The following is a 26,775-nucleotide window of genomic DNA, read 5'->3' as shown; positions in this document are numbered from 1 at the left end:
TGACAGAAATATCACTCTTAATTTTACTGTCTGCAACCAGAGTATATGTGGTCACCCATAAGGCTTGGCCCACATACCATAGACTCTCCATATCCCTGGCTTTTTGCCTAATTATGCCTCCAATAGCTCTCTTTCTCTTCCTCTGATATTATCACTCTCTTTATATGACCTCTCTTGTGGTCCTCATTGTCCTCTTTGCTGCCTGTCCCCTGCTTCACTCCCATCCTACCTGCGGATGCACCCAAAGGGGTTACAACTGGAACAATATATAACAGGGAAAAAGTCCACTTTCTGGTTGGTCTTGGGGATTAGGTCTACCAGCCTCTTTGGCACAAAAAGTGCTATACATCTGCTTCCCTGTGCACATACAACTCACACACTTATTGGACAGGAACAATAAATGGGCCTAATTGTCCAGCTGCCAAGGGAACCACCGCCTACTGGACATATTGTAACCACATTGGGACCTCAGATGGGGGTGGAGTTCAAGACCAAGGCACAGGAACAGTGTCTCCAGGAAGTAATCTCTAGCTTAGGCAAACTATGAAGTACCCCCAGTCCCTACAAAGGCCTTTCTAAGTTACGTGAGACACTTCACATGCACTCCCATCTGCTGAGCTTATTTAATACCACCCTCACAGGAATGCATGAGGCCTCCTCTGACAATCCAACTGACTGTTGGATGTGCCTCCCACTACACTTCAAACCATATATCCTGGTTTCAGTTCCATACTTGGAACACAACTAACCTACCCTCAAATCATATGGGGCTTAGAGGTCCCTTGGTAACTAATCTACAAATTCTATCTGCCTCCAACTTCACTTGCGTGAACTTTACTAACAACTCCAATGCTTCTCTATGCTGAAACTGGGTTACTTTATCCCTAGGCCTCAACTGCCTATCACCAGTCTTATTCTTTGTGGCTGGAAGAAATATACCTCCTCTCCTTCCTAGGGACCCCATGATCATTTACACTGACTCTCAATTGCAGAGCCTTGCCTTGGCCAGGTCATGCCCTACGTGGACCCCAATTCTTCCATTCATCATGGGGGCTGGAATAATAGGCGGACTTAGTACTGGTATTGGAGGAATTACTACCTCCACTCAGTTTTACTGTAAACTATCCCAGGAATTAAATAATGACATGGAAAAGATTGCTGATTCTCTCCTAATTCTACAAAAGCAGCTTAATCCTTTAGCTGCCATGGCTCTTCAAAATCAAAGGGCCCTGGGTCTGTTAACTGCAGAGAGAGAAGGAACTTGTCTTTTTTTAGGAGAAGAATGCTGTTACTTTGTAAACCAATCAGATATTGTCCTAAATGGGGTTAAAGAACTCAGGGACCAAATAGAACACAGGGCTAAGGACCGCCAAGAAATAGGATCATGGAGTTTGCTTACCAACTGGCTACCCTGGCTCTCCCCTCTTCTGGACCCTTTAATAACCATCCTGTTATTTCTTGCTTTGGGCCTTGTATCTTTAACTTTCTTGCCAAATTCGTTTCTTCCAGAATTGAGGCCATGAAGCTACAAATGGTCCTACAAATGGAACCCCAAATGTCCTTGGGTCATTTCTATCACAGACCACTGGATTGACTTGCAACCCCAGAAGACTCCCCTCCAGAGGAAACCTCAACTGCAGGGCCCCTTTCTTCGCCCTAGTTCAGCAGGAAGTAGTTAGAGCAGTCGTCACCCATGTCCCGACAACAGTTGGACTTTCCTTTTCAGAGTGGGGACTGAGGGACTGTGTTAGAGGAACTTCTAGGGTCAGCTAGGGGCTTTGTTCCCAGTGCAGGTATTTTCCCAACTCTGGCAGTATAGGCGCCTTGTTCCCAGTACAGGAATTTTCCAGCCTCTGGCTCCTAAAGGCAGAGGCTCAGTGACTCAGGGTTTTAAAACAGTAACCAATCTGGTAAAGGATTCAAAGGTCAACTGATCCAGAGAAAGTTTGAAAAAAAAAACCCTCTCATTGGACACGAGAAAAAAGGGGAGGGAATAACTCAGGGGTATAAGCTCCAGCTGTGCAAGCCTGCAGCGGCACCGCCTCTGGGTCCCCTTCCATGGTGTGGAAGCTGTCCTTTCGCTCTAATAAGCCTCACTGCTGCACACATGGATCTTTGGATCCATGAGTTTTATGTGAGCTGTAACACTCACTGCAACACTGAGGCCTCCTTTCCCATTCTTCAGGGTTGGAGAGGCCAAGAACCTGAGTACCAGGAAATCTGGTTGCATCTAATCTGGTTACATTATTACCCACCTGAAGCCTGCTTCTGTCAATTCGTCAAACTCATTCTTCATCCAGTTTTGTTTCCTTGCTGGTCAGGATTTGTGATCCCTTGGAGGAGAAGAGGCATTCTGGCTTTTGGAGATTTCAGCCTTTTTGTGCTGGTTTCTTCCCATCTTTGTGGATTTATCTTCCTTTGGTCTTTGAAATTGGTGATCTTTGGATGGGGTCTCTGAGTCGATGTCCTTTCTGTTGATGTTGAAACTATTTCATTCTCTTTGTTAGTTTTCCTTCTAACAGGTCCCTCTGCTGTAGGTCTGCTGGAGTTTGCTGGAGGTCCACTCCAGTACCTGTTTGCCTGGGAATGACCAGCAGGGGCTGCAGAACAGCAAAGATTGCTGCCTGTTCCTTCCTCTGGTAGCTTCATCCCAGAAGGGTACCCACAGGATGCCAGCCAGAGCTCTCTTGTATGAGGTGTCTTTCTGCCCCTGCTGGGAGGTGTCTCCTAGTCAGGATACAAAGGGGTCAGGGAGCCACTTCAGGAGGCAGTCTGTCCCTTATCAGAGCTTGAGGGCTGTGTTGGGAGATGTGTTGCTTCCTTCAGAGCTGCTGGGCAGGGACGTTTAAGTCTGCTGAAGCTGAACTCACAACCACCCCTTTTCCCAAGTGCTCTGTCCCAGGAAGGTGGGGGCCTTATTAAGTCCATGACAGGCTGCTGCCTTTTTTCAGAGATGCCCTGTCCAACAAGAAGGGAGTCTAGTGACAGTCTGCCTGCAGAGGTCTTCCTGAGCTACTGTGGGCTCTGCCCAGTTGCTGGGTAAACTTCTCGGTGACTTTGTTTACACAGGCCAGGGTAAAACCGCCTACACCTGAGCCTCAGCAATGGCAGACACCCCTCCCGCCACGAACTTGAACATCCCAGGTGGAGCTCAGACTGCTGTGCTGGCTGCAAGAATTTCAAGCCAGTAGATCTTAGCTTGCTGGTCTTTGTGGGGATGGGACCTGCCAAGCCAGATCACTTGGTTCCCAGGCTTCAGCCCTCTTTTTCAGGGGAATGAGCAGTTCTGTCTCACTGATGTTCCAGGAGCCACTGGGGTATGAGAAAAAAAAAGCAAACAAAAAACTGCTGTGGCCAAAACGGTCACCCAGATTTGCGCTGGAAACTCAGGGCACTGGTATTGTAGGCACTGGAGGGAATCTCCTGGTCTGTGGATTGTGAAGACTGCAGGAAAAGCACAGCATCTGAGCCAGAGTGCCAGAGTGTCAAGAAAATTCCCTAATGGCTTCCCTTGCCTAGGAGAGGGAGTTCTCCGGTCCCTTGTGCTTCCCGGGTGAGGTGATGCCGATCACCCAGCTTCTGCGTTGCTTTTGCTGGGAAGTGGTCACGGGAGCTGTTCCTATTCCGCCATCTTGGCAGAAGCTGGAAGTTTTGTTTTGATACATTCAATAATCATCTTTATTTTCTTTGGTATTATTTACTGTGGCTATTTTACACCCGTAGTTTTCTAATGGATTAAATGGTTCAGTTTTACTCTCTTTTATTATCGAAATTGAAAATACTACTTTATAATTTATAGATTTTCCACTCCTTTACTTCTAATTTCTTTGTCAGGTGTTATGAACCAAAGATGTATAATAAGAAAAACCAATTTAACTAAATTAACTAAAAAAATGAAGAAAAACACAGAAGTTTACCATTATACATATTTTTTATTCCTAATCTTTAGATTGATAAGGTTTTTGTTTTTATGAAATAACATTAATTTCATTTTTTAGTTTTGAGGCCAAGTAGTGGGTAATGAATAAGAATGTATATCCTAAGGCCAGGCATGGTGGCTCACGCATGTAATGTAAGCAGTTTGGGAGGCCAAGGCAGGAGGTTCACTTCATTACAGGAGTTCGAGACCAGCCTGGGCAGCATGGCAAAACCCTGTCTCTATAAAAAAAAGTTAAGAATTGACTGGGCTGGCTCTGGTGGCATGCACCTATAATCTCAGTTACTTCAGAGTCTGCAGTGGGAGGATCACCTGTGACTGAGGAGGTTGAGGCTGCAGTAAGCCATGACCATGCCACTGCACTCTAGCCTTGTTACAGAGTGAGACCCCATCTCAATTAAAAAAAAGTAGATCTGAATTCAGATGTGGGTTTGAATCTCAGCTTTTCCAGTTAGTAGCTGTGTGACTTTGGGCAAATTTCTTAGCATTTTTGATACTCAGTTATAATTATTATTTAAAGTATTGCTTGTGAAGAGCCTGGCAACTAGTAAGTGTTTAATAAATGTTAGCTAACGGTAAAACTAGAACATAAATACTGAATTGTATTTTGTTATTAATTATCCATTTCTCTGAGAAGTACTGTTCCAATAGTGCATATATAGGAAACTTGTGGACTTCTACAAACATATACATTAAATCTCTTAGAATGCAACCTGGATGCCCATATTTTAAGAGAACGCTGTTTAAAAAATGCATTCTGTTTGTAGACTTGAATAAAATAAAACAAAGAGAAACACTCTTGTTTTTTCACCTTAAGGTTTGAAATGAACATACTTTTTAAAAAAACCTTCAAAGTCAAAATAGTAAATGAAAGATTTAATAAAAAGAGAAAATGAAAACTAGTTTAATAAAGTCTTCCTCTCTCTTCATAGTTAAAAAATGTTATAGAGGAAATAATTTTGAAATATTCTTGAAATAGATTATCTTTATTTAAGGGAGAATGCAGATACTCTCAAGCCAAAATAGAAACAAATAACTTTATTTCACATTTATAATATTCCTTTTCTAAAATGATTTGAATCTTTTGTTGTTTTGACAATTCCAAAACACATTTATTGTTTGCTTATAGTGTCAGCCTTATTCAAAATGAATGTGACTGACTCATGATATAGAGAAACTTGTTACAAAAATAACATTAAAATCCACATTTACTACTTGAGAATCAAAAATATTGAAGTGCAATAAAGAAAAAATGTTTTAAATTATGCAAATTTAAAACGTATGATGGGTTTCTCCAGGGGCAGTTTATTATATGCTATTAATGAGCCTTGCTTATTCTGGAAATGTTCCATCTTTGGCCTTGCGCCTTAGAAACCATTCATGAGCACATATTTAAACTGGAGCACACATGTTCTTTTGTAGTATGGCTTGCACATCTGCCAGCTTTCAACAAAATTGTAGGCCCTGTTAATAATAGTCCTTTTGTGTTTGGTGAAAAAGATATGACACTGTCAGTGGTTTTGCTTTTAAAATTTCTTTTAAACTTTCAGTCTTTAGAAAACCTCAATAGTGGCACGGTAGAACCAACTCATTCTAAATGCTTAGAAATGGAAAGAAATCTGAATCTTCCTACTAAAGAAGAAGATGATGAAAATGAAGCTAATGAAGAGGAAGAAGATGATGACAAGGGTAAGTGCTGAAGTATATTTGAAATGACTCACCTCTGATACCTACCACTGACTTTAACTTAGGGTCCAGTTTTGGATGGTTTGGAGGTCAGAGATTTTGTGGCATAGAGTTGATTATTGGATCCTTATGAGCTTTTGTCTCCTTAGTGCTTTTGTCACTGTAAAGTAAAATCTTACTGCTTACAGAAATAGAGTAATAGTAGCATTATGATGATAAAAATATCTTTCCTTTTGTTTTCTTTTTAAATAAAGATGTAATTTCTCCAAGTCAGTATAGTTCTCATTTAGAATTATTAAAGCTGAGAACTCTAGTGATGAACTTTCATTTGTTTAGTGGCAAATTACCTTGATTCTTTTTTTTGCCCTTTCTTGGCTACTCATGAATCTTTCAGGCTCACAGTGGATAGAGAAGGTGAATTGGGTAGAGCTAACCTAACTTCATTATGCTGTGCAGTTAGAATTTTGACCAAAGATGTAGTTAACTAAGTTTTCCTAACTACATTAGATTTAGGTAACTAAACTAAACGAGATTTTGGTAACTTAATTTAGGTGTAACTACTTTAGCTTTGGATAGCTAAGATGAAGATTTTATCTGTGGACTCTTAGTCTAACATTTCTGATTACCATTAATTGAAGGTTGGTTATATTTTAACATTTGGATTGGTATATTGCTTGCCATGGTTTGTTCAAATGTTAGATTTTAGAAGTATACCTGATTCTAAAACATCAGTTTTTTAAAATAGTGCTGGCAAAGTGTGAATCACAACAAAATTCTAACACCTAAAAGTAATCCAAGTGTTTTCTTGGAGTCGTATATGGTACCCAGAGGACCAATTTGTATTGGAATTAAAAAATAGAAAACAGTAACACATGGTAATTATCACTGTATTCTTTCAAAAAAACCAATGAAATAAACTGTTTTCTCCCTCTTCATGGTGTTTTTCTATTTGAACAAAAATGCCCATTTTCTTTTATTTCAAGACTCTTTGTTGCCAGCACCCAGTGCAGAGCAAATTACTTGCCTCAAGACATATTTTGGCCATTCCAGTTTTAAACCGTGAGTATAATCTTAGTTAATCAAATCACACATTTAGTATTTTCTTTAAAACAAGGGAAAAGGCAAATAGTCCATTGACTTAGCACCAACAGCACAACTTCACTATGGTTACACATGCCACACTGTATTTTCTATGTGACTACAACATTATTTCAAAGTAATATTTATGTAAAATTCATTTCTCCACATTGTTTTTATAAGTGAGGAAAAATGATTTTCCTTTAACTGAGCAGTTCTGAGTAGACACTAGTTTAAGGTACTTACAAGTAATTGTTAATTTAATACTGACTTGTTTTTCATTAAATGAGTGTCTATGTGCCTGTTTTGTCTATCATATAACCCAGAACATGCTGATGTACTAGAAGTTCCTAATACAACAATTTGAGGAATAGTGGTAATCTTATCTATTTTAATGTACTCAAAATGTGTTTACATCTAATGGGCACATTTTTTTAAGGATAAAAAGAGATTAATGAGGTGAACAAGTAAATTTGAATAAAACTAATAAGCATGTGAAAATCTTGACTGGATTTTTCCTATTCTGAGAATTTAAAATATAATCTATTGAAGTATTTCTTTTTTTCTTTTGATCTTAACCATTTTTATTTATGTCTTACACACGGAAAAGTGTGCTTGGTGTACAGATGAATGAATTTTCATAAACTGTGAATCTTTTAGCCAGCCCTTAGTTAAGAGTAGGTCATTAATGGCATGCCAGAAGACCACTTCTTCAACTGATTTTTACCCTTAGTATTTTATTAAGAAAATTTCCCAAGATGTAGTAAAGCTGAAAGAACTTTTTTTCTGTGCATATCTGTATACCCACCACCTACATTCTAGTATTATTACTATACTTGCTTTATCACATACCCATCCATTCATATCTCTCTATCCATTAATTCATTGAAGTTTTAAAATGCATCTCAGGGTCAGTTGAGGACACCATTATACTTCCACCTAAGTATTTAAGCATATAAATTGTTAAGTAGAGTTAAATATTTAATTTTTTTGTTTTGATATAAAATTTGCATGTAAGGAAATATGAAACTTTAACTGTTATTTGCAAATTCTAAGGGTACATGTACATATCCATGTAACCTAAATTCTTACTAAGAGATAAGAATTATCATCACTTTACAGAGTTCCCTTATTTCCCTTTTCAGTCAGTCCTTGTCCTTGGAGCATTTCTCTTACTAGTTTAAAGCATTGATTCTTCTGGATATCTAGTATGAAGCTTAGAATCTGTTTTTTACTTTAGATATATGTAATGAAATTTAATACATATATCAAATGGTAGTTGTTAGTTAGCTTGAATGGGAGGTTGGTCAAATGGAGTTCTTTGCTTTAAAGTTTCAGGGTTTGTGCAGATTTATGTATGAAGTTCAAAAATAAATTCTATTAAAGGAAATGAAAAACTGAATGGATTTTAATCTGTACCTTGGGTTTCTTATTAATAAAACAAAACAGGTTTTTGCTTTTCACCTTCAAGGGTTCAGTGGAAAGTAATTCATTCAGTATTGGAAGAAAGAAGAGATAATGTTGCTGTCATGGCAACTGGTAAGTTGTATTTAAGCAAATAACCTAATCCTTTAAAAAATAAAACATAAAGAGTTTGAAATGCTTAATTTTTTGTTAAACCCTCAAAATACAGATGCCACTACAAATGGTGTAAAATATAGAAGACAGTGAACAGAAAACAGATGCTTGGATTTATGTATCAATTACCTCGTAGAAAGATAGCATACTAGAATTGACCATTCATCTGTAATAAGTACATTGTAAAAGGAAATTAAAGCATCAAAGGTTTATTTTTATTTCTCTGAGTATATTATTTTCTTTTCAAGGATATGGAAAGAGTTTGTGCTTCCAGTATCCACCTCTTTATGTAGGCAAGATTGGCCTTGTCATCTCGCCTCTTATTTCTTTGATGGAAGACCAAGTGCTGCAGCTTAGGTAAGTCATGTTATCATTGCCACAACATCACCTTGTTTTTTTCTTCTGTGGATGAAACATCTGTTCCATCATGCATGTTAAAGTCTAGTTCACAATAACACATTTCTGCAGGTATTGCTTTATCTTTATTAGTAACAAATGATACTTTAGTGGAAGAGCTTATCTTCTTTCTTGAGTTCTCTGTAATTCAAAGCTACCAGGTGACCCTGATAAAATTAAAAAAAAAATCATTACTTTATGGTGGTTTACATTGAATATCTCAAAATTATTTTCTCTTTCTGTTACCCTTGCTTTTTAGCTTGATAAGAAGTGTATATATGGAAGTATATATATATACATACATACATATATATATACATACATATATATATATTTTTTTTTTTTTTTTTGAGACGGAGTTTCGCTTTTGTTACCCAGGCTGGAGTGCAATGGCGTGATCTCGGCTCACCACAACCTTCGTCTCCTGGGTTCAAGCAATTCTCCTGCCTCAGCCTCCCGAGTAGCTGGGACTACAGGCATGCGCCACCATGCCCAGCTAATTTTTGTATTTTTCGTAGAGACGGGGTTTCACCATGTTGACTAGGATGGTCTCGATCTCTTGACCTTGTGATCCACCTGTCTCGGCCTCCCAAAGTGCTGGGATTATAGGCGTGAGCCACCGCGCCTGGCTGGAAGTATATTTTTTTATCTATGAAAAACTTTTCAGCTTCTTCAACCTGAGCTTATTATCTGTTTTTAAATTAATACATAATATCTGTACATATTTCTGGAGTACTGTGGTATTTTGATCGTAATATATAATGATCATAATATGTAATGATCAAATCAGGGCATTTGTTCATCACTTTGAACATTTATCATTTCTTTGTGCTGGGAACATTTCAAATATTTTCTTTGGGTTATTTTGAAATATACAATATTATTGTTATTAACTGTAGTTACCCTGCTGTTGGTTAATGAGTACAAACATACAGTTAGATAGAAGGAATAGGGTCTAGCAGCCTATTCCTTGACCTCCCATCATCCCCTGCTTCCTCGAGCTTACAGTCTCTTTCAAAACCCATGTTAAAAACTTGCCTTCTGATAAGGCCCTTGAAGGAATTTGCTTATCAAGTTAGTAAGTGACAAAAAAAGAGAAAATTGCAAAGAACAGGAATGTGTATTATTATATTTCTTTATTCTTTCTCACTTAAGAATCAAACTGATATGTGTAGTGTGTTCACAGCGCCAGAATGTTTGTTTTTCTTCTTATAGAATGTCCAACATCCCAGCTTGCTTCCTTGGATCAGCACAGTCAGAAGATGTTCTAGGAGATGTTAAATTGTGAGTAATTTTTTTTTCCCTCAACTTTTATTTTGGATTCATGGGGTACTTGCGCAAGTTTGTTACATGGGTGAATTACATGTTGCTGAGGAAGTTGTGAGTAATTTACATGATTTCTAATCATTTGGTCAGATGTCTGTAGTATATGAGAGAATTTTGTACACAAACAAATTTTATTAAATACATGTAAAAAAAAGTCCATGATTTCAAAATGCATTTTACTTTTTATAGTACCATTGCAGGACTGTTACTTTTTAAATCCTTCAAACTTAAAGAAATATTTAACTCTCAGTTATTGCGCTGTAAGATTAGCATTGTAGTCATAGGATTTTAAAAATTTTGGTTTTGGAAGAAAGGTTGGAGATTATCTAGATTTGTCTCATTTTATAGATGAGAAAACTGAGGCCCAGAGACAAGTAATTTTCCCAAAGTCACTCAGTGACTGTGGCTGAGCAGGGGTTGGATTCTAGGTCTCTTGCCCAACCAGTTATGTCATGATGTAGTTCCTCAGGAGAATATCATCTCAGACACACATACACACACCCATTTTGTGTGCATATGTATGTATATGTAAACACACAAACGTATATACACATATACATACATATACACACGTATTAATATATATGCATATATATGGATGTTCTAATTCAGAACATTTTCATCACTCCCAAAAGAACACCTATGCCCATTAAGCAGGCGCTTTTTTTGTGTATATGTTAGTATATACATACACCCGAGGCACATATGTATTTACTGAGTTTTCATAAATACATACAAAGATGTAAACCAAACCTCTAATAAGATACAGAATATTAGTGACCCTCTGGAAAGTTTCTTCATGTGCCTGCCCAGTCTGTCCTTCCATCTGTATCCTAGGCAAGCCAGTGCTCTAATTTTCTCTACCATAGTTCAGTATTGTTTGTGCTAGAATGTCATGTAAATGCAGTCACACAATATGAACTCTTTCGTAAGACTTCTTTCATTTGGCGTAATGCTTTCGAGATTCTTCCATGCTCTTGCATGTATCAGTAGTTTTTTGTTTTGTTTTTGCCTTTTTAGAGACAAGGTCTCCTTCTGTCACCCAGGCCAGAGGACACTGGTGCAATCATAGCTCACTGCAGCCTCTAACTACTGGGCTCAAGCTATCCTCCTGCCTCCCAAGTAGCTGGGACTACTGGCCTGTGCCACCATGCCTGGCTAATTTTTAATTTTTTTGTAGATACAGGGTCTTGCTTGGTTGCCCAGGCTGGTCTTGAACTCCTGGCTTCAGGATTGTTTCCAGTTTGGGGTTATTACAAATACAGCTGCTATGAACAGTTGCATGTACGTCTTTGTATGGACACATGTTTCATTTTATTGATATATATCAAGGAGTGGAATGACTGGATCATGTGGTGGATAGATGTTTAATTTTCTTTTTTTCTAATTTAATTTTTTCTGATATAAAATTAGAAAGCGATCCTTCTGCCTTGGCCTTCCAAAGTGCTGGGATTATAGGTGTGAACCACTGCACCTGTGTAGTTTTTAAAACATTTTTTTTAGTATCTGTTATTTTTCTGTATTTCATAGAATATAATACAGTTTGTTTTTACATTTTCTTACTGATAGATGCCTAGGCTACTTATTTAGTGTTGGGCTGTTACTAATAAATCTGTTATATACATTCTTATACAAATCTTTTTGTGGACTTTTCTTTTTTTCTAAGCATTTTAAATTACCTTTATTGAGGTGTAATTGACTTATGATAAATTTTATGTGCTGAGAATGTGTAATATGATATGTTTTGACACAGGTGTGCACCCATGAAACCATCATCATAATCTAGATAATGAACATATTCATCACCCCCAAAGTTTACCTTTTTTTTGTTAACCCCAGTCACTGGGTAACTGCTGATCTCCTTCCTGTTACTATAGCCTAGTTTGCATTTTCTAAAATTATATATACACAGAGTCAATCATATATTATATGCCCTTTTTTGTCTGGTTTAAATAATGCACTATAATTATTTCAAGATTCATCCATGTTATTACATTGATTAATAGTTCATTCTTCTTATTGTTAGGTGGATTACATTTTACAGATATGCCACAAATTGTTTATCCATCCACCTGACAGACATTTGGATCGTTTTTAGTTTGGGGTTATTACAAATAAAGTTGTATGCACATTTGTATATAAGTCTTTGTATGGACATATGTTTTCATTTTATTGATCATATATGAAGGAGCAGAATGACTGGAACAGGTGATGGATATATGTTTAACTTTCTTTTTCTTTTCTTTCTTTCTTTCTTTTTTTTTGAGAGAGAGTCTTGCTCTTGTCACCCAGGCTGGAGTGCAATGGCATGATCTCAGCTCACTGCAACCTCCATCTTCCCAGTTCAGGCGATTCTCCTGCCTCAGCCTCTTGAGTAGCCAGGATTACAGGCGCCTGCCACCATGCCCAGCGAATTTTTGTATTTTTTTTAGTAGAGATAGGGTTTTGCCACGTTGGCCAGGCTGGTCTCGAACTCCTGACCTCATGATCTACCTGCCTCAGACTCCCAAAGTGCTGACAGGTGTGAGCCACCACACCCTGCCAACTTCCTTTTTTCTAATTGAGATAAAGTTCACAGAACCTAACTTTTACCACTTTAATCATTACTAGAGTCCAGTGACTTTTGGCATAGTAATAATGTATAACCATCATCATTAATTCCAGAACATTTTCATAACTCCCAAAACAATTTCCATATCCATTAAGTGGTCATTCCCTATTGTCCCTTTACTTTCCCCTCCCTTCCCCTCCCCTCCCCTCTTTTCTCTTTTCTCTTTTCTCTTTTCTTGACGGGATCTCCCTCTGTCAACCAAGCTAGAGTGCATTGGTGTGGTCACTGTTTACTGCAGCCTCGATTTCCTGGGCTCAATCAATCCTCTCACCTCAGTTCTCTGAGTATCTGGGACTGTAGACGCATGATACCACACCTGGCTAATTTGTTTTAATTTTAATAGATGAGATTTCACTGTGTTGCCCAGGTTGTTCTCAGACTCCTGGGCTCAAGAAATTTTCCCACCTCAGCCTCCCAAAATGCTGGGATTACAGGTATAAGGCACTCTGCCTGGCCTACTGTCTCTGTTTTAGCTACTTCCAACCACTGATCTTTCATTCTCTATGATTTGCCTATTCTGGATTATTTCTATAAATGAACTCATACAGTCTATGGCCTTTTGTGTCTAGCTTCTTCCATTTAGCATGATGCTATCAGTACTTCAGTCAGTCTTTTTTTATGACTGAATAATATTCCATTTTATGGGCATACATATTTTAAAAAATTCATTCATCAGTGATGGACATTTGGGTTGTTTCCTTTTTGGCTGCTGTGAATAATGGTGCTATGAACATCTGTGTACCAATTTTTGTTGAGCATGTGTTTTCAGTGCTTTTGTGTATATGCCTAAGAGTAGAATTGCTGGACTATTTGCTGATTCTTTGTTTAAAAAACTATCAAGCTACCTGGGAGGCAGAGGCTGTGGTTAGCTGAGATTGCACCATTGCACTACAGCCTGGGCAACAAGAGCGAAACTCCATCTCAAAAACAAAACAAAACAAAACAAATCAAGCTTTTGAGAGTGATTGTATCATGGTATATTCCCACCAGCAGTGTATGAAATGTCCATTTCTTCTCCATCTTTGCCATCACTTAGTCTGGCCGATCTTTAAGGCATTCCAATAGTATCTCATTATGTCATGCTTTTCCCTAATGACAAATTATATTGAGTAATTTTTCATACACTTAGTGGCCATCTGTATATTTTCTTTGAGGTAATGTCTGTTCAAATCTTTTCCCTATTCTTTTTTTCCTTACTGAGTTTTGATAGTCATTTCTTTATTCTGGATATAAATTATTTATTTGATGTATGCTTTGCAAACATTTTCTCCTAGTTTATGACTTTACATACTTTCCACAGTTCTTTTGAAGAGCATCAGTTTTTCATTTTGATAAAGTCCAGTTTGTCGATTTGTTCTTTTAGGGATTTTGCTTTTAGTGTTTTGACCCAAGGTCACAAATATTTGCTTTTATGTTTTCTCCTACAAGTTTTATAATGTTAAGTTTTACATTTAAATTTGTGATTCACTTTTAGTAAATATTGTCTATTATATGAGGTATTGATAATAATTTATGTATTTTTCACCTATTGTTCCAGCTCCATTTTTAATAAAGACTATGCTTTTACACTGAATTGACTTTGTACCTTTGTCAAAAATAAATTGACTACATATATTTGGTTCTATTGCTGTGCTCTCTGTTCTGTGTTTTGTGGATCTGTTTTTCTGTCTTGATTACTGTAGCTTTATAAGAAACCTGGGAATCAGGTAGGGCATGTCCTCTAGCTTTGTTCTTTTCTTTCAAAGTTGTTTTGGCTATTTTAGGTCCTTTGTATTTCTGTGAGTATTTCAGCATCACCGTTTCAACCAAAATGCCTGCTGGGATTTTGATTGAGTTTACCTTGAACCTAGTTATCTAAACAATTAGCTGTCTTGATAATGATTGTCACTGTTTTATACCGAAGAAACTGGGCACGCTAAAGTAACTTGGCTAAGATCACTTACCTTGTAAGAAGTAGAACTGGGCAGTTTGACATCAGAGCTTATTCTTTATACTCTTTCCTATATTAATTAGAATACATTATTAATTGTGTAAAGGTAAAGCCATGTCTGTGTTGTTCCTAATTAATTCCTTGTGAAAGCACAATGCCTAGCATACAGTAGACACTTAAATATCTGTTGAATGGATAGGTGAATGATTTTAGAGTCTTTCCATATAGAAAATTAAGTTTCATTACATTTGACTTGATCTATGTCTTCATTTCATAGAATGGAGAACAGACTCTGTAAATATTTTGTCCCAGACTTAGGCTTATTACAAACATTGTTTTAATTAGGACTCTGTCTATCCAGAATAGAAATTAATTCAAGGTAGCATAAGTGTATGTTGCATTTTATATTAAGGATAAAGGAATGTCTCATAGATCCCACTTAAGAGAAATTAGCCAGCCCTTAGGAAGAGAGTAGAATTGGGTTTGCAAAATACACTAGGGCTTTCTTTTTATCTGTAGTCTTTAGTGAGTCTTCCTCATTTTTCTCTCTGAAGAGATAAACATTCTCTGCTTTTCTAGTCACAAAATAGAAGATGGTTGCTTCATAACTCTTTTTAAAAAAACAGGTTGCAGGTCCTGCCACTTTCAGAAACTGGTTGTTTCATCAAACCTCCAGATTTCAGGACAGCGATTAATTGGCTTGACTTTAACGCAGTGTTTGGCCCAATCTGTTTTAGGCAAGACAGCAGAATATGTAGAATAACATGAATGTAGGAAAGCAGGGATAGTGGGTTATAGTTCTTAAGAAGGATGGTGGTGTGCAGGTGGACTGATAAACACCATGAAAAGTTTATTATAGGTTTGACCACTGAACCCAATAACTTTAGTTTCCTATCTAGACTGCTGGATATCAGAGTCCAGCTTCCAGTGTCACCTTAGTGCTAAATACTCCATGACAGGCATTGCCACTTTCAATTTTGATGCATAGAAGAGAAATCAGAGAACAAATGCATGTGAATATTGTCTATACACATGCATAGATGTAGCACTCTTTTAGATTTTTGTGACATAAAATATTATTTCAAGAAAAAAATCTATCAGATATTTTGATTTTAAGTTGTAATTCCTTGAGATGATTGTTTTCTTTATTGTTAATGTGTTTCCTTTCCTGTTTTTTTTTTCTTTTGTTTGTTTTTACAGAGGCAAATATCGGATTGTATATATAACTCCAGAATACTGTTCAGGTAACTTGAGCCTACTCCAGCAACTTGAGGCTGATATTGGTAAGTGATTAAGAAGGAGCTCTGTAAATACTTACTGAGTTAATCTTTAAGGTTAAATCTATGGATGAACACTGGATTTCACTTCTGTTAAAGTTTATTTCAAACATTATTACCTCCGGGAAATCTCTTGACTGTCCAACTTGGTGTTTTACCTATCTTATCCCATGGTATTCTATAATTCCTTTTGCTATAGAAATTAGACTCTGTTATTATAATTACCCGTTTATATGTCTGTTTTCTTCTGCTAGGCTATAAACTTTCCAAGGGAGAAAAAACACTTTTTAAAATTTGTATTTCCCCAGCACGGTGCTTGGCACTTAAACATACTGTTGAATGAATGTTGAATCCTAGGTTCTATGAAATTTTAATTTATTTGTTTTTCATGTTCAGTATCTAAATTAAGTCAATGTAGTGGTTTTCTGGCTTCCTTGTTCATGAGAATCACTTTTCAAACTTAAAAAAAAAGTAGTTAACTAACCCCCAACCTTGAAAATTCTGATTTAGCAGGACTGGGGTGGCACCTGGCATTGGTGGCTTTTCACAGGTGATTCTAATGTATAGCCAGGGTTGGAAACCACAGTACCTTTGATTATTTGCCACTAGTGAGTATAATTTATTACACAAAATAACAAACTTAGATAACTCAGAGTTTATTTCCTAGAAAGTGTAAATAAAGAATTAGTCAAAAGCTGACAGTGCTTTTTTTTTTGTACTTAAAAATATTTTATGCCTCATAATGATGAGACCTTGTCTCTACAAATAGTTTTTAAAAAAATTGGCCAAGCCTGGTGGTGCATGCCTGTAGTCCCAGCTACTTGGGAGGCTGAGGTAGGAAGATTGTTTGAACTTGGGAGATAGAGGCTGTGGTGAGCCGAGATCAGGCTGCTGCACTCCACCCTGGGCAACAGAGTAAGACCATGTCTCAAGAAAAAAATTTTTTTTTTTTTCTTGGTGGTTAGGCACAACTCTCCAAGAATTGCAATCATGGCTTCTATTGCAAATGCCCCTATTTCACACCTTCAGTCAACCTAACCAAATTTGTTTTTTCAGTATCATATGATCTTTTTATATAATTATATATTGAAATAATTCCAGATAGGTTAGCTTTCAAATTGCAATATCCATTTAATGGTTACTTTCATATAACTGTCAGAAAGCATTTGATAATTTTTCTAACAATATAATGAAAACAAACTCGTATTTTTTAGTATGCATTAAAACTAAAAAAAGAATGAGGGCAGCGCTGGGACGATGGCTCATGCCTGTTATCCTAGCACTTTGGGAGGCTGAGGTGGGTGAATCATGAGTTCAGGAGATCGAGACCATCTTGGCTAGCACGGTGAAACCCTGTCTCTCCTAAAAATACAAAAAATTAGCCAGGTGTGGTGGCGCATGCTGGTAGTCCTAGCTACTTGGGAGGCCGAGGCAGGAGAATCACTTGAACCTGGGAGACAGAGGTTGCAGTGAACTGAGATCACACCACTACACTCCAGCCTGGGCGACAGAGCAAGACTTAACCTCAAAAAAAAAAAAAAAAAGAATGAGGGCAGCAATGAACATTTCATTAAATATATTAGAATGAGTACATTCATGAGCTCTTAAACTCCCTTATTGACATACTATATTTTTTGCCTTTAATGAACAATGAATTTGATATATTTTCTATTAGGTTATATGAAGTTCTTGTGAATATTTCACTTTGGATTAAGCATAACTACCCCATATATAAGTTTCATGGGTTGTATTGCAAAAGCTGGGGTCTATGTCCATAGTGGCCTGGGTACGTTTTTACTATTTGCTTTGTTTCTGTGATCGTGTTAAATGAATAATAAGCTGAAGTATTTAAGCAAATACTTAATACTTTTGACAAGTAGTTAAAACTCTCTATTTATATTTTTTGTAATGGATGAATTATGAACACTGCAATAATTAGAGCAGCATACTTTGCTTTTGATGGATGAAAGTGTTCTCTGGTTGACTCAGTGTTGAATAGGAAGGGATAAATTAAATAAAAATTATTTTTGAAATATTTTCCTTTGCCTTTTGTTGCTGGAAATTGTACAATGCTTGCAAAAATGAATATATGCAGGATGTTATTTGTACAGCAGTCTGACATTTAGCTAATCAGATTCCTCATTTTTAGGTAAATGTTAAATTACTTAAGTAGTCTGGATTTTTAACAGAAACAGCAAACATAATTTTATAGAGAGGCTCCTTACCAATCAAACTTAACTTAAGTGAATGTTGGCAAAAGCTTGTCTAAATTGATTTCGAGAGACAAGGTTTAGCTCCATTAAAAGCTAGTTTGTCAAACCTGTAACTAAAGCTTTTAAAACAAAGGAAAGTTTTAAAATAAAAGAGACCATCCTTTCTGTTTTTAACCAGTTTACTTTAAAATCTGGGCTGACGTAGAAGTATTGCTTGAACCCAGGAGTTTGAGATCAGCCTGGACAACACAGTGAAACCCTGTCTCTTAAAAAAAAAATTAAAAAATGAGCTGAGCATGGTACCTGCTGTAGTCCCAGTTACAAAAGAAAGAGAGAGAGAGAAAAAAGGAAGGAAAGAATAAGAAAGAAGGAAAGAAAGAGAGAGTGAAAGAGAAAATCAGTCACTCAGATTTAGTTTCTAAAGCCCACATAATTAGAGTGATAATATTGAGTTTTTTCCAGCCACTCAATAGTACCCAGAGAATTTTGACACAAATAACTGACTTTGTGCCCATGTTTAGTAGGTTTTTTTGTTTGTTTTTGGCTTTCTTTCTCCCCCATACTCTCTTAGGACTGTTGTAGCTTGTAATCTCAATGAATTGTAATTGTTTATTTGCACGTCTGTCTCCTTTTTTAGAATTGGGAGCTCCTCAGGCCATGGATTGTATTTTATTAGTCTCTTTATTCCTAGAAAAGTATTTAGATAATAGTGAACATTTATTAACCATAATAGTAGTATTCGCATTTTAAAAATTGACCCCGTTTTTGTGTGTGCCAGGCCCTATTTTAGCATTTCATGTGAATGGTTGAATTTAACCTTTTGAGCATCTAGAAAATGCTAGATACTATTATTATCCACATTTTACTTGTGAGAGGACTGAGACTTGGAAAGTAACTTGCTTAAGGTAATACACATGGTGGGTGGTGGAGCCAGGTTTTGCATCTGGGCAGTCTGACTTTAGAGCTTTTTAATCATCTTCCTCCTAGTGTCCAAACATTATTAATGCTCAGAGAAGTATCAAAGAATGATCATGCTCATTGAAGGAAAAAATTATTCTTATGTATCAATTTGTTAATTGAGGGCAAAAGCATGACTGTTAGGACTGTCACTACTTTGAAAAGTCTGAAGACATTTTAATGGATGATTTTACAATAAAATCCTTTTCTGACATGCATTATAACACACTATTGATTCCTTTTCAGTGTGTGTGTCTGGTGTGGGGGCAGAGTAGAGAAGCTACTAGAGGAAGAAGGAACAATTTACATTTCTTCTTACCTACTTTGTATATCACGTGGTTTAGTTCTTCCCATACCATTTTACATGAGAAAATGTGGCTGTCCTCCTGTGCCCTAGCCTGGCATTTCAGAGGACTCTCTGCAATATGATATGTGATCAATCATGGATGGCGATGCAGTTAATTTCAGTAGAAATATGCTGACTCTTTTTTATCTCTTTTAATAGCTAACACATGAGAATAAAATTTCAAATATTACCAAAGAGAAATGCAGGTGGTTCATGAGCGATAGTTTTGGGGACAAAGTCACAGTAAGCAATTCATCTCTCCAAGGAATAGTGATGAAAGCTGAGATCCAATAAATGTGTTGTTTGGATTAATACATAAATATTTCCTTTAAAAATTCTTAAGCCTTTTATTCATATATCTCCCCTCTCCCTATTCCCAATAATGATTTTTGGCGTTAATATGATAGTATTTATGCTTATGTTTTTATAGGAACCAAATACTTTGATTTTGGTTATTACATCTCCTTTGCAGATGTAAATGAGTTTATGAGTTTATTTTTTCCTTTTGAACTTTATGTTTTCCATTATGTGTTTTTCTTTTCTTATAGGTATCACACTCATTGCTGTGGATGAGGCTCACTGTATTTCTGAGTGGGGGCATGATTTTAGAAATTCATTCAGGAAGTTGGGCTCCCTAAAGACAGCACTCCCATTGGTAAGCTTTGCCAAGTCTAACATTCCGAAAGGGAGTGGTCAAAAAGCTGAAGGCTTCTCTATAAAAGAGCAAATGGATAATGTAAAAAGAGAACTATTTTATTATTAAATTCTAAAGCTGGCATATAGTCTATTGAGGAATACAGTAGAACAAGGCTTGACAAACCTTTTCTGAAAAGACCGGATAATGAATATTTCAAGCTTGTAGGCCACATTTAGTCTGTATCACATGTTCCTCTCTGTGGAGGAACCCTCTAAAAATGTAAAGGGTTACACTTTTCACTGGTGAGCCATAACAAAACAGGCTGTGAGCCATATTTATCCTAATGTCTTCTCAGTGATCTTCCATCAATATGTCCTTTTACTCTAGGATGCTGTGAAAGCCCAGTTACGCCTTCTGGTATCACATTGAAAACCTAAAATTTGAACTATTCTACAGATATTTTTATTAAGGCTTTCAGTATTAGAATTTCTCTTTCTTCCCTAATTATAAAAAATAGCAAATTTTGGCTGGGCGTGGTGGCTCACGCCTGTAACCTCAGCGCTTTGGGAGGCTGAGGCAGGTGGATCACCTGAGGTCAGGAGTTCAAGACCAGCTGGTCAATATGGTGAAACTCCATCTCTGCTAAAAATACGAAGATTAGCTGGGCATGGTCACAGGTGCCTGCAATCGCAGCTACTCAGGAGGCTGAGGCAGGAGAATCGCTTGAACTCAGGAGGCGGAGGTTGCAGTGAGCTGAGATTGTGCCATTGCACTGCAGCCTGGGCGACACAAGTGAAACTCCATCTGAAAAAAAAAACCAAATTTTTACATGAATATTGTACATGAATGGCATATTTACATGAATGGTTTAAAAACCCACAATACTAGTGCTGTTTATTTTTTATTTTGAAAATTGTAGATTCACAAAAAGAGAGGTCCTAGGTACCTTTCACCCAGTTTCCTGAATAGTAACATCTTGCATAACTATAGTACAATATCAAAACTAGGAATATGACATTTGTATAGTATCTAGAGTTTATTCCTACTTCTCTAGTTTTATAAGTATTCTTTTGTATGTATATGTATTGTTCTATACAGTTTAATCTCATGTACATTTGTGTAACTACCACTGCAGTTAGAATACCAGATGTTCCCTTACCACAAAGCTCCCTGGAGCCGTTCTTCCCACCCCTAGCCCTAGCTACTGGTAACCACAAGTCTGGTCTCTGTCTCTAAAGTTTTGTTTCAAGAATGTTATATTCATGGAATAGTACAATTTGTCACCTTTTGAAATTAGTTTTTTCCACTCAACGTAATTACCTTGAGATCCATCCAAGTTGTATGTGATCATATGTTGCTTAACAGCAGAGCTATGTTCTGAGAAATGTGTGTATAGGGCATTTCATGGTTGTCTGAACATGTACTTAGGCAAACCTGGATGATAAAGCTTACTGCACACCTAGGCTATATGGTAGAGTCTATTGCTCCTAGGCTGTAAATCTGTATAGTATGTTACTAATAAATACTCCAAGCAATTGTAATACATTGGTAAGTATTTGTGTATCTAAACATATCTAATGCAGAAAAAGGTGCGGTAAAAATACAGTATAAAAGATAAAAGGTGGTATACCTGTATAGGGTGCTTCCTGTGAATGGAGCTTGTAGGACTCGAAGTTGCTCCAGGTGATTGAGTGAGTGATGAGTGAGTTTGAAGGCCTAGGACATTGCTGTACACGTTGTAGACTTTATAACTTAGGCTACACTAAATTTATTTTAAATATTTCTTTAAAAATTTTCTTTCTTCAATAATTAATTAATCTTAGCTTACTGTAACTTTACTTCATAAACCCTAAAAAACTTTTTGAGTTTGGACTCTTGTAATAACACTTAGCTTAAAGCGTGAGCACATTGTACAGCTGTACACATGTTTTTTCTTCCTTGATTAATGTATTCCATAAGCCTTTATTTTAAATTAAAAATTTTTTTTAAACTTTTTTGTTAAAAATTGAAATACAAACACACACATCAGCCCAGACCTACACAGGGTCAGGTTGCACCACATCTTGTCTTGCTGGAAGTGCATGAAGCTGTCATCTATGATAACAATGCCTTCTCCTAGATACTTCCTGAAGGACTGGCCTGAGGCTGTTTTACAGTTAACTTTAAAAAATAAATATGTAGAAGGAGTATACGCTAAAATAATGGAAAAGGGTATAGTAAATATGTAAACCAGTAACATACTTGTTTATTCTCATTCATCAAGTTATATACTGTATATGATTGTATGTGCTATACTTTTTAATGACTAGCAGTGCAGTAGGTTTATTGACACTAGCATCACCACAAAGGTGAGCAGTGCCTTATGCTAAGACATTATGACAGCTATGACATCACTTGGTGATAGGAATTTTTCAGCTCCTAAAATCTTATGAGACCACTGTTCTGTCTGTGGTCCGTCATTAGCTGAAATGCCATTAAGTACTACATGACTGTATTTCGGAAGTCTGTTTTTTTATTACAGAGTATTCCATGGTACAGCTGTACCACAGTTTAACTGTTCACCTGTTGAAGAACTTTTGGGTTGCTTTCCAGTTTTTGGTTATCATGAATAAAGGTGCTATGAACATTTGTGTGTATCTCAGAGGTTCTTCAATAGGTGAATGGTTAAACAACTTGAAAATATAAAAGTTTTCATTTCTTTGGGATAAATGTCCAGCAGTATATTTTTAGTTTTTAAGGAATTGCCAAACTGCTTTTCCAAAGTGGCTGTACCATTTTACGTCCTATCAGCAGTGTGTGAATGATTTGTCATCCTTGCCACTGTTTGTTACTGCAACTGTGTTTTATTTTAGCCATTTTGATAGGTGTTGAGTGGCATCTCACTTTTAATTTGCATTTCTCTCATGGCTGATGATGTTGAGTGTCTTTTCATATGCTAATTTGCTTCTGGTGAAATTCCTCATATAACTGGAGTGCCTGGCTTTTTCTGTTGAGTTTTAAGAGTTTAAAAAATACGTTGTAGATATGAGTCCTTGGTCAGATATGTGGTTTCAAATATTTTTTACTTTGTAGCTTGTCTTTTCATTCTTTTTACCATGTCTTTCTTAGAGTAAATATTTTAAGTTTTAGTGAAATCCAATTTGTCATTTCTTCTTTTATGGATTGTGTTCTTCACCTAGCCCTACCTAGATCCGGAAGATTTTCTCCTGTGGTTCTTTTCTAAAATTGTTACAGCTTTATGTTTTCGGTCTGTGATCCAGTTTGAGTTACATTTTGTATGAGGTGTGAGGTTTAGGTCCAGGTTCATTGTTTTCCCAATAGCTGTTAAATTGCTGCAGACCCCTGACTGAATAGACTGTCCTCCCCTACTGTGGTGTGTCCGCCCCTTTGTTGAAGGTCATTTGGGTGCCTTTGTGTGGGTCTGTTTCTGGGTTCTCTAGCCTGTTATTTTAATTTTGAATGAATAAATAAAGTCGGCTTATGTTTAAGTTTTCTTGGTAGTAGTGAGGCAGTGGTGACCTCTGAGCCCAGGATTTCACAGTTGTGTGAGTAAACTGTATTAGAAATTGTTTGTTATTCTTTTGGTAGATTGTCTAGTTCGATTTCATTGCTCATTAATCTTGCTTACAGATAGCAAATTGAGAGGCATCTCAAAAATAGTTTCTTTTGTTAGCTTATCTCACAGATTTCGTTGGAGCAGATATTAAAACAGAATGAACAAACAAAAAAGACTAGTTAGCAAGTTTATATTGAGGGAAAATCAAACTGTGTGAATTGAACTCCAATGATGTGGCTTGCCTTGGGTCAGATTTTTGTATCATGGTTCAACAAGGTAGCTATTAAAATCTTCATACTACTTGAATTATTTCTTCGGTAGTCACATAGGACAGCATACACTCCTGGATTTCTGGTTTCCTTACTGTCTCTTTATTCTCAGCCTCCTGTTTGTTTCTTCTCATCTCTCTGCCCTTTTAATGTTGGCCTTCCAGGAACCTTAGTCTTTGGACCTACCTTTGCACTCATTCCCTTGGTGATTTCAGCCAACATACAGTTTTATTTTATTTTTTGAGATGGAATTTCATTCTTGTTGCCCAGGCTGGAGTGCAGTGGTGTGATCTCAGCTCACTGCAACCTCCACCTCCTGGGTTTAAGCGATTCTCCTCCCTCAGCCTTCTCAGCAACTGGGTTTACAGGTATGCCCCACCATGCCTGGCTAATTTTTGTATTTTTAGTAGAAACAGGGTTTCACCATGTTGGCGAGGCTGATCTCGAACTCCTGACTTCAGGTAATCCACCTTGCCTTGGCCTCCCAAAGTGCTGGGATTAAAGATGTGAGCCATCATGCCTGTCCTATAATTTTAAGTACCATTTCTATACTGAGAACTCCCAAATTTATATCTCCATCATAGACTGATACCAGCAATATATGAGTGATCCAGTTTTTTGCCTCTTTGCCAGCATTTGGTGTTGTCACGATTTTTTCATTTTAGCCATTTAATAGAGTATATGTACATATATGTGTGTGTACATACAGGCACACATCTATATAACCACTCAACATGCCTCTGTTGAGATGACTAACAGGCATCTCCAACTTAACCTCTTCCTAACTGACCTCTGCATAGCACTCAAGATCTGCTCTTTCCTCACTTTCCTCCATCTTGTTCGTAGCAACTTCATTGGCCAAAATTTTGAAATTTTCCTCAGTTTTCCTCTTTTTTCACACTCCACTGTATATTTAAATAGTAAGGAAATCTCATGAGTTCTTCAGAATATATGCAGAATTAGATCACTTCTCTCATGATCCCTGCCGTTCTCCTGGTACAAGCCACCATATCCTTAGAGTCTCCTGCTTTCACCTTTCCCATCCTTCATTCTGTTTCAACATAGCATCCAGAGTGATACTTTAAAAATAGAAGTCAGATAGATCACGCCTTTTGCACAGAACCATCTAGCAGCATGCCATTTCACTCTAAATAAAGCAAAAGTCCTTACTATGTATTACCAAGCCTTATGTGAACTGACCTTCCATTTTCTCTCTGATGTCCTACTCTACTCCCTGTCTCCTTGTTCACCAGATTCAGCCACACCACCCTCCTTGTTGTTCTTCGGATATTCCAGGCATGCTCCAGCGTCTGGGCTTTGCTCCTGCTGCTTCCTCTCCCTGAATATGTTTTCCCCCACATTATCGATACGATGTTTTCCCCTAATTCTCTCAGGTCTTTGCATTTAGGCCGTCTGGGCTGCTGTATTTAAAATATCAAATTAGTTCCCCCTCCCCTATCATTCAACATTCCTCGTGAACCTTTGCTGTTTCACAAATAGCACTATCACTGTTTAACTTACTGTGTTATATGTTGTTAATTTTCTGAGTCCTTCCCTAGAATAGTCTTCGTAGGGAGGAGGTTTTGATGGTTTGGTTTATAAAATCTACAACAATACCTGGCTCATAGGAGGTGCTCAATATATAATGGGGTGAAGGAATGAATGAATGAATTATGATGGGAAGACTGAGAATCAGTAAAGTGACTTTCCAGAACAGGTAGTGAGCAGTATAGAGTTGGGCCATAAGTAGCTACACCATATGACATCATGCTAGTTTCTAAAGCAAATGATTTGAAAGAGGCATAAAACATAGTTTCTGCCCTCAGGTAGCTCATAGTTCAGTAAAGGAGTTTAGATTCATACCTATAAAAGTAGGAGTAACAGTACCAAACAATAAACGGTATTATGAAGTGGTACAAATAATACAAAAAGATGAACAGTGTCAGTAGTACATGTAATAGGATAGAAAGGATTTCTATGGTGAAAGTCACTAGGCACAGTACACCTGGAGGACTGATTTCCATTAATTTAAAATGGTTTAAAGTAAGCTTTTGGAAACTAGGAAGATTACTTTCTGTAATCCTTTCATAGGCCTTTGATTCTGGAAGGATTGTGTTAAAGGAGTTTTAAATATTTTATACAGTTCTTAAATATTTTTTAGTTTGAATTAAATCTTTTATTATGTCTGGCCATGAACGTCATTGTATCATTTTCATTTCTTGGGAGGATTAAAGCACATTCCTTCTGTTGAGCCTCCAGTGCAGGGAGGGTGTTGGCCGAGCAATGGCTGAGAAAAGCTTTTTCCCCCGGTGTTTTCAAGAACCCTCTTTATTAGCTAAGTGGTGAGACATGCCACCTGGTGGTTATAGTAGTATCATTTTTTCTCACTGCTCTTGGTGCTTTTTTTCTCCTTCTGATTCCAGTTATACTAGGACAACAGCTATAAACCTAGAATGTTTCGCACTATATTATTTCAGTAAGTTCTAAAACAGCAGAGATCACTAAGCTGTTTGGCAAAAAGACTCCTATTTGGAGGGAATCAGACAAAGTGAGTCTCGAGACAGAACAGCCAGGCAGAAAGCTTTGTATCAGTCTTAAAGTTCTTTACATTTCAAGTTAGAGGAACTGTGAAATCTATGAGACATGTGGGGGTTTTCCACTACTTTCTCCCCAGTACCTATCACAAAGATTAACACATAGGAGGTACTCAATAACTATTTGGAACGAGTTAATGAATGAATGAAGTATGTGTGATGTTATGGAGTACAAAGTTAGAATTAGTCACATGACCTGTATTTAGAAACTGGTGGAATATTTATAATTTTCTCAATCTATGGGCACTATATCATTGAAGTATATGTTTAAGATCTTCCTAAATTTATAGTCATAAGATTAATTTATATTTGGTTGTTTGATTTAGCAAAACTTGATGCCTGTTAAAAAAGAAATTAAGACCTACCAACTTAAAGAATACATTTG

The 26,775-nt window shown here is 37.0% G+C and overlaps 1 protein-coding gene across 4 annotated transcripts in view; it reads left to right on the top strand.

The window, feature by feature from the left end:
- The window catches only part of WRN (WRN RecQ like helicase), a 152,321-nt gene that overhangs the window by 56,974 nt on the left and 68,572 nt on the right, over positions 1 to 26,775 (top strand). For all 4 annotated transcript variants that reach the window (XM_074383899.1, XM_010348683.3, XM_074383900.1 and 1 more), the window contains 7 exons: positions 5,488 to 5,626; positions 6,607 to 6,682; positions 8,172 to 8,239; positions 8,527 to 8,635; positions 9,890 to 9,958; positions 15,742 to 15,824; positions 19,883 to 19,989. In XM_074383899.1, coding sequence (XP_074240000.1) covers positions 5,488 to 5,626; positions 6,607 to 6,682; positions 8,172 to 8,239; positions 8,527 to 8,635; positions 9,890 to 9,958; positions 15,742 to 15,824; positions 19,883 to 19,989 — 651 coding nt within the window. The remainder of the gene's footprint in view (positions 1 to 5,487; positions 5,627 to 6,606; positions 6,683 to 8,171; positions 8,240 to 8,526; positions 8,636 to 9,889; positions 9,959 to 15,741; positions 15,825 to 19,882; positions 19,990 to 26,775) is intronic.

The sequence above is a fragment of the Saimiri boliviensis genome, chromosome 13, assembly GCF_048565385.1.
Source record: "Saimiri boliviensis isolate mSaiBol1 chromosome 13, mSaiBol1.pri, whole genome shotgun sequence".
NCBI classification, from domain to species: domain Eukaryota; kingdom Metazoa; phylum Chordata; class Mammalia; order Primates; family Cebidae; genus Saimiri; species Saimiri boliviensis.
This window is presented reverse-complemented; position numbering and strand designations above follow the sequence as displayed.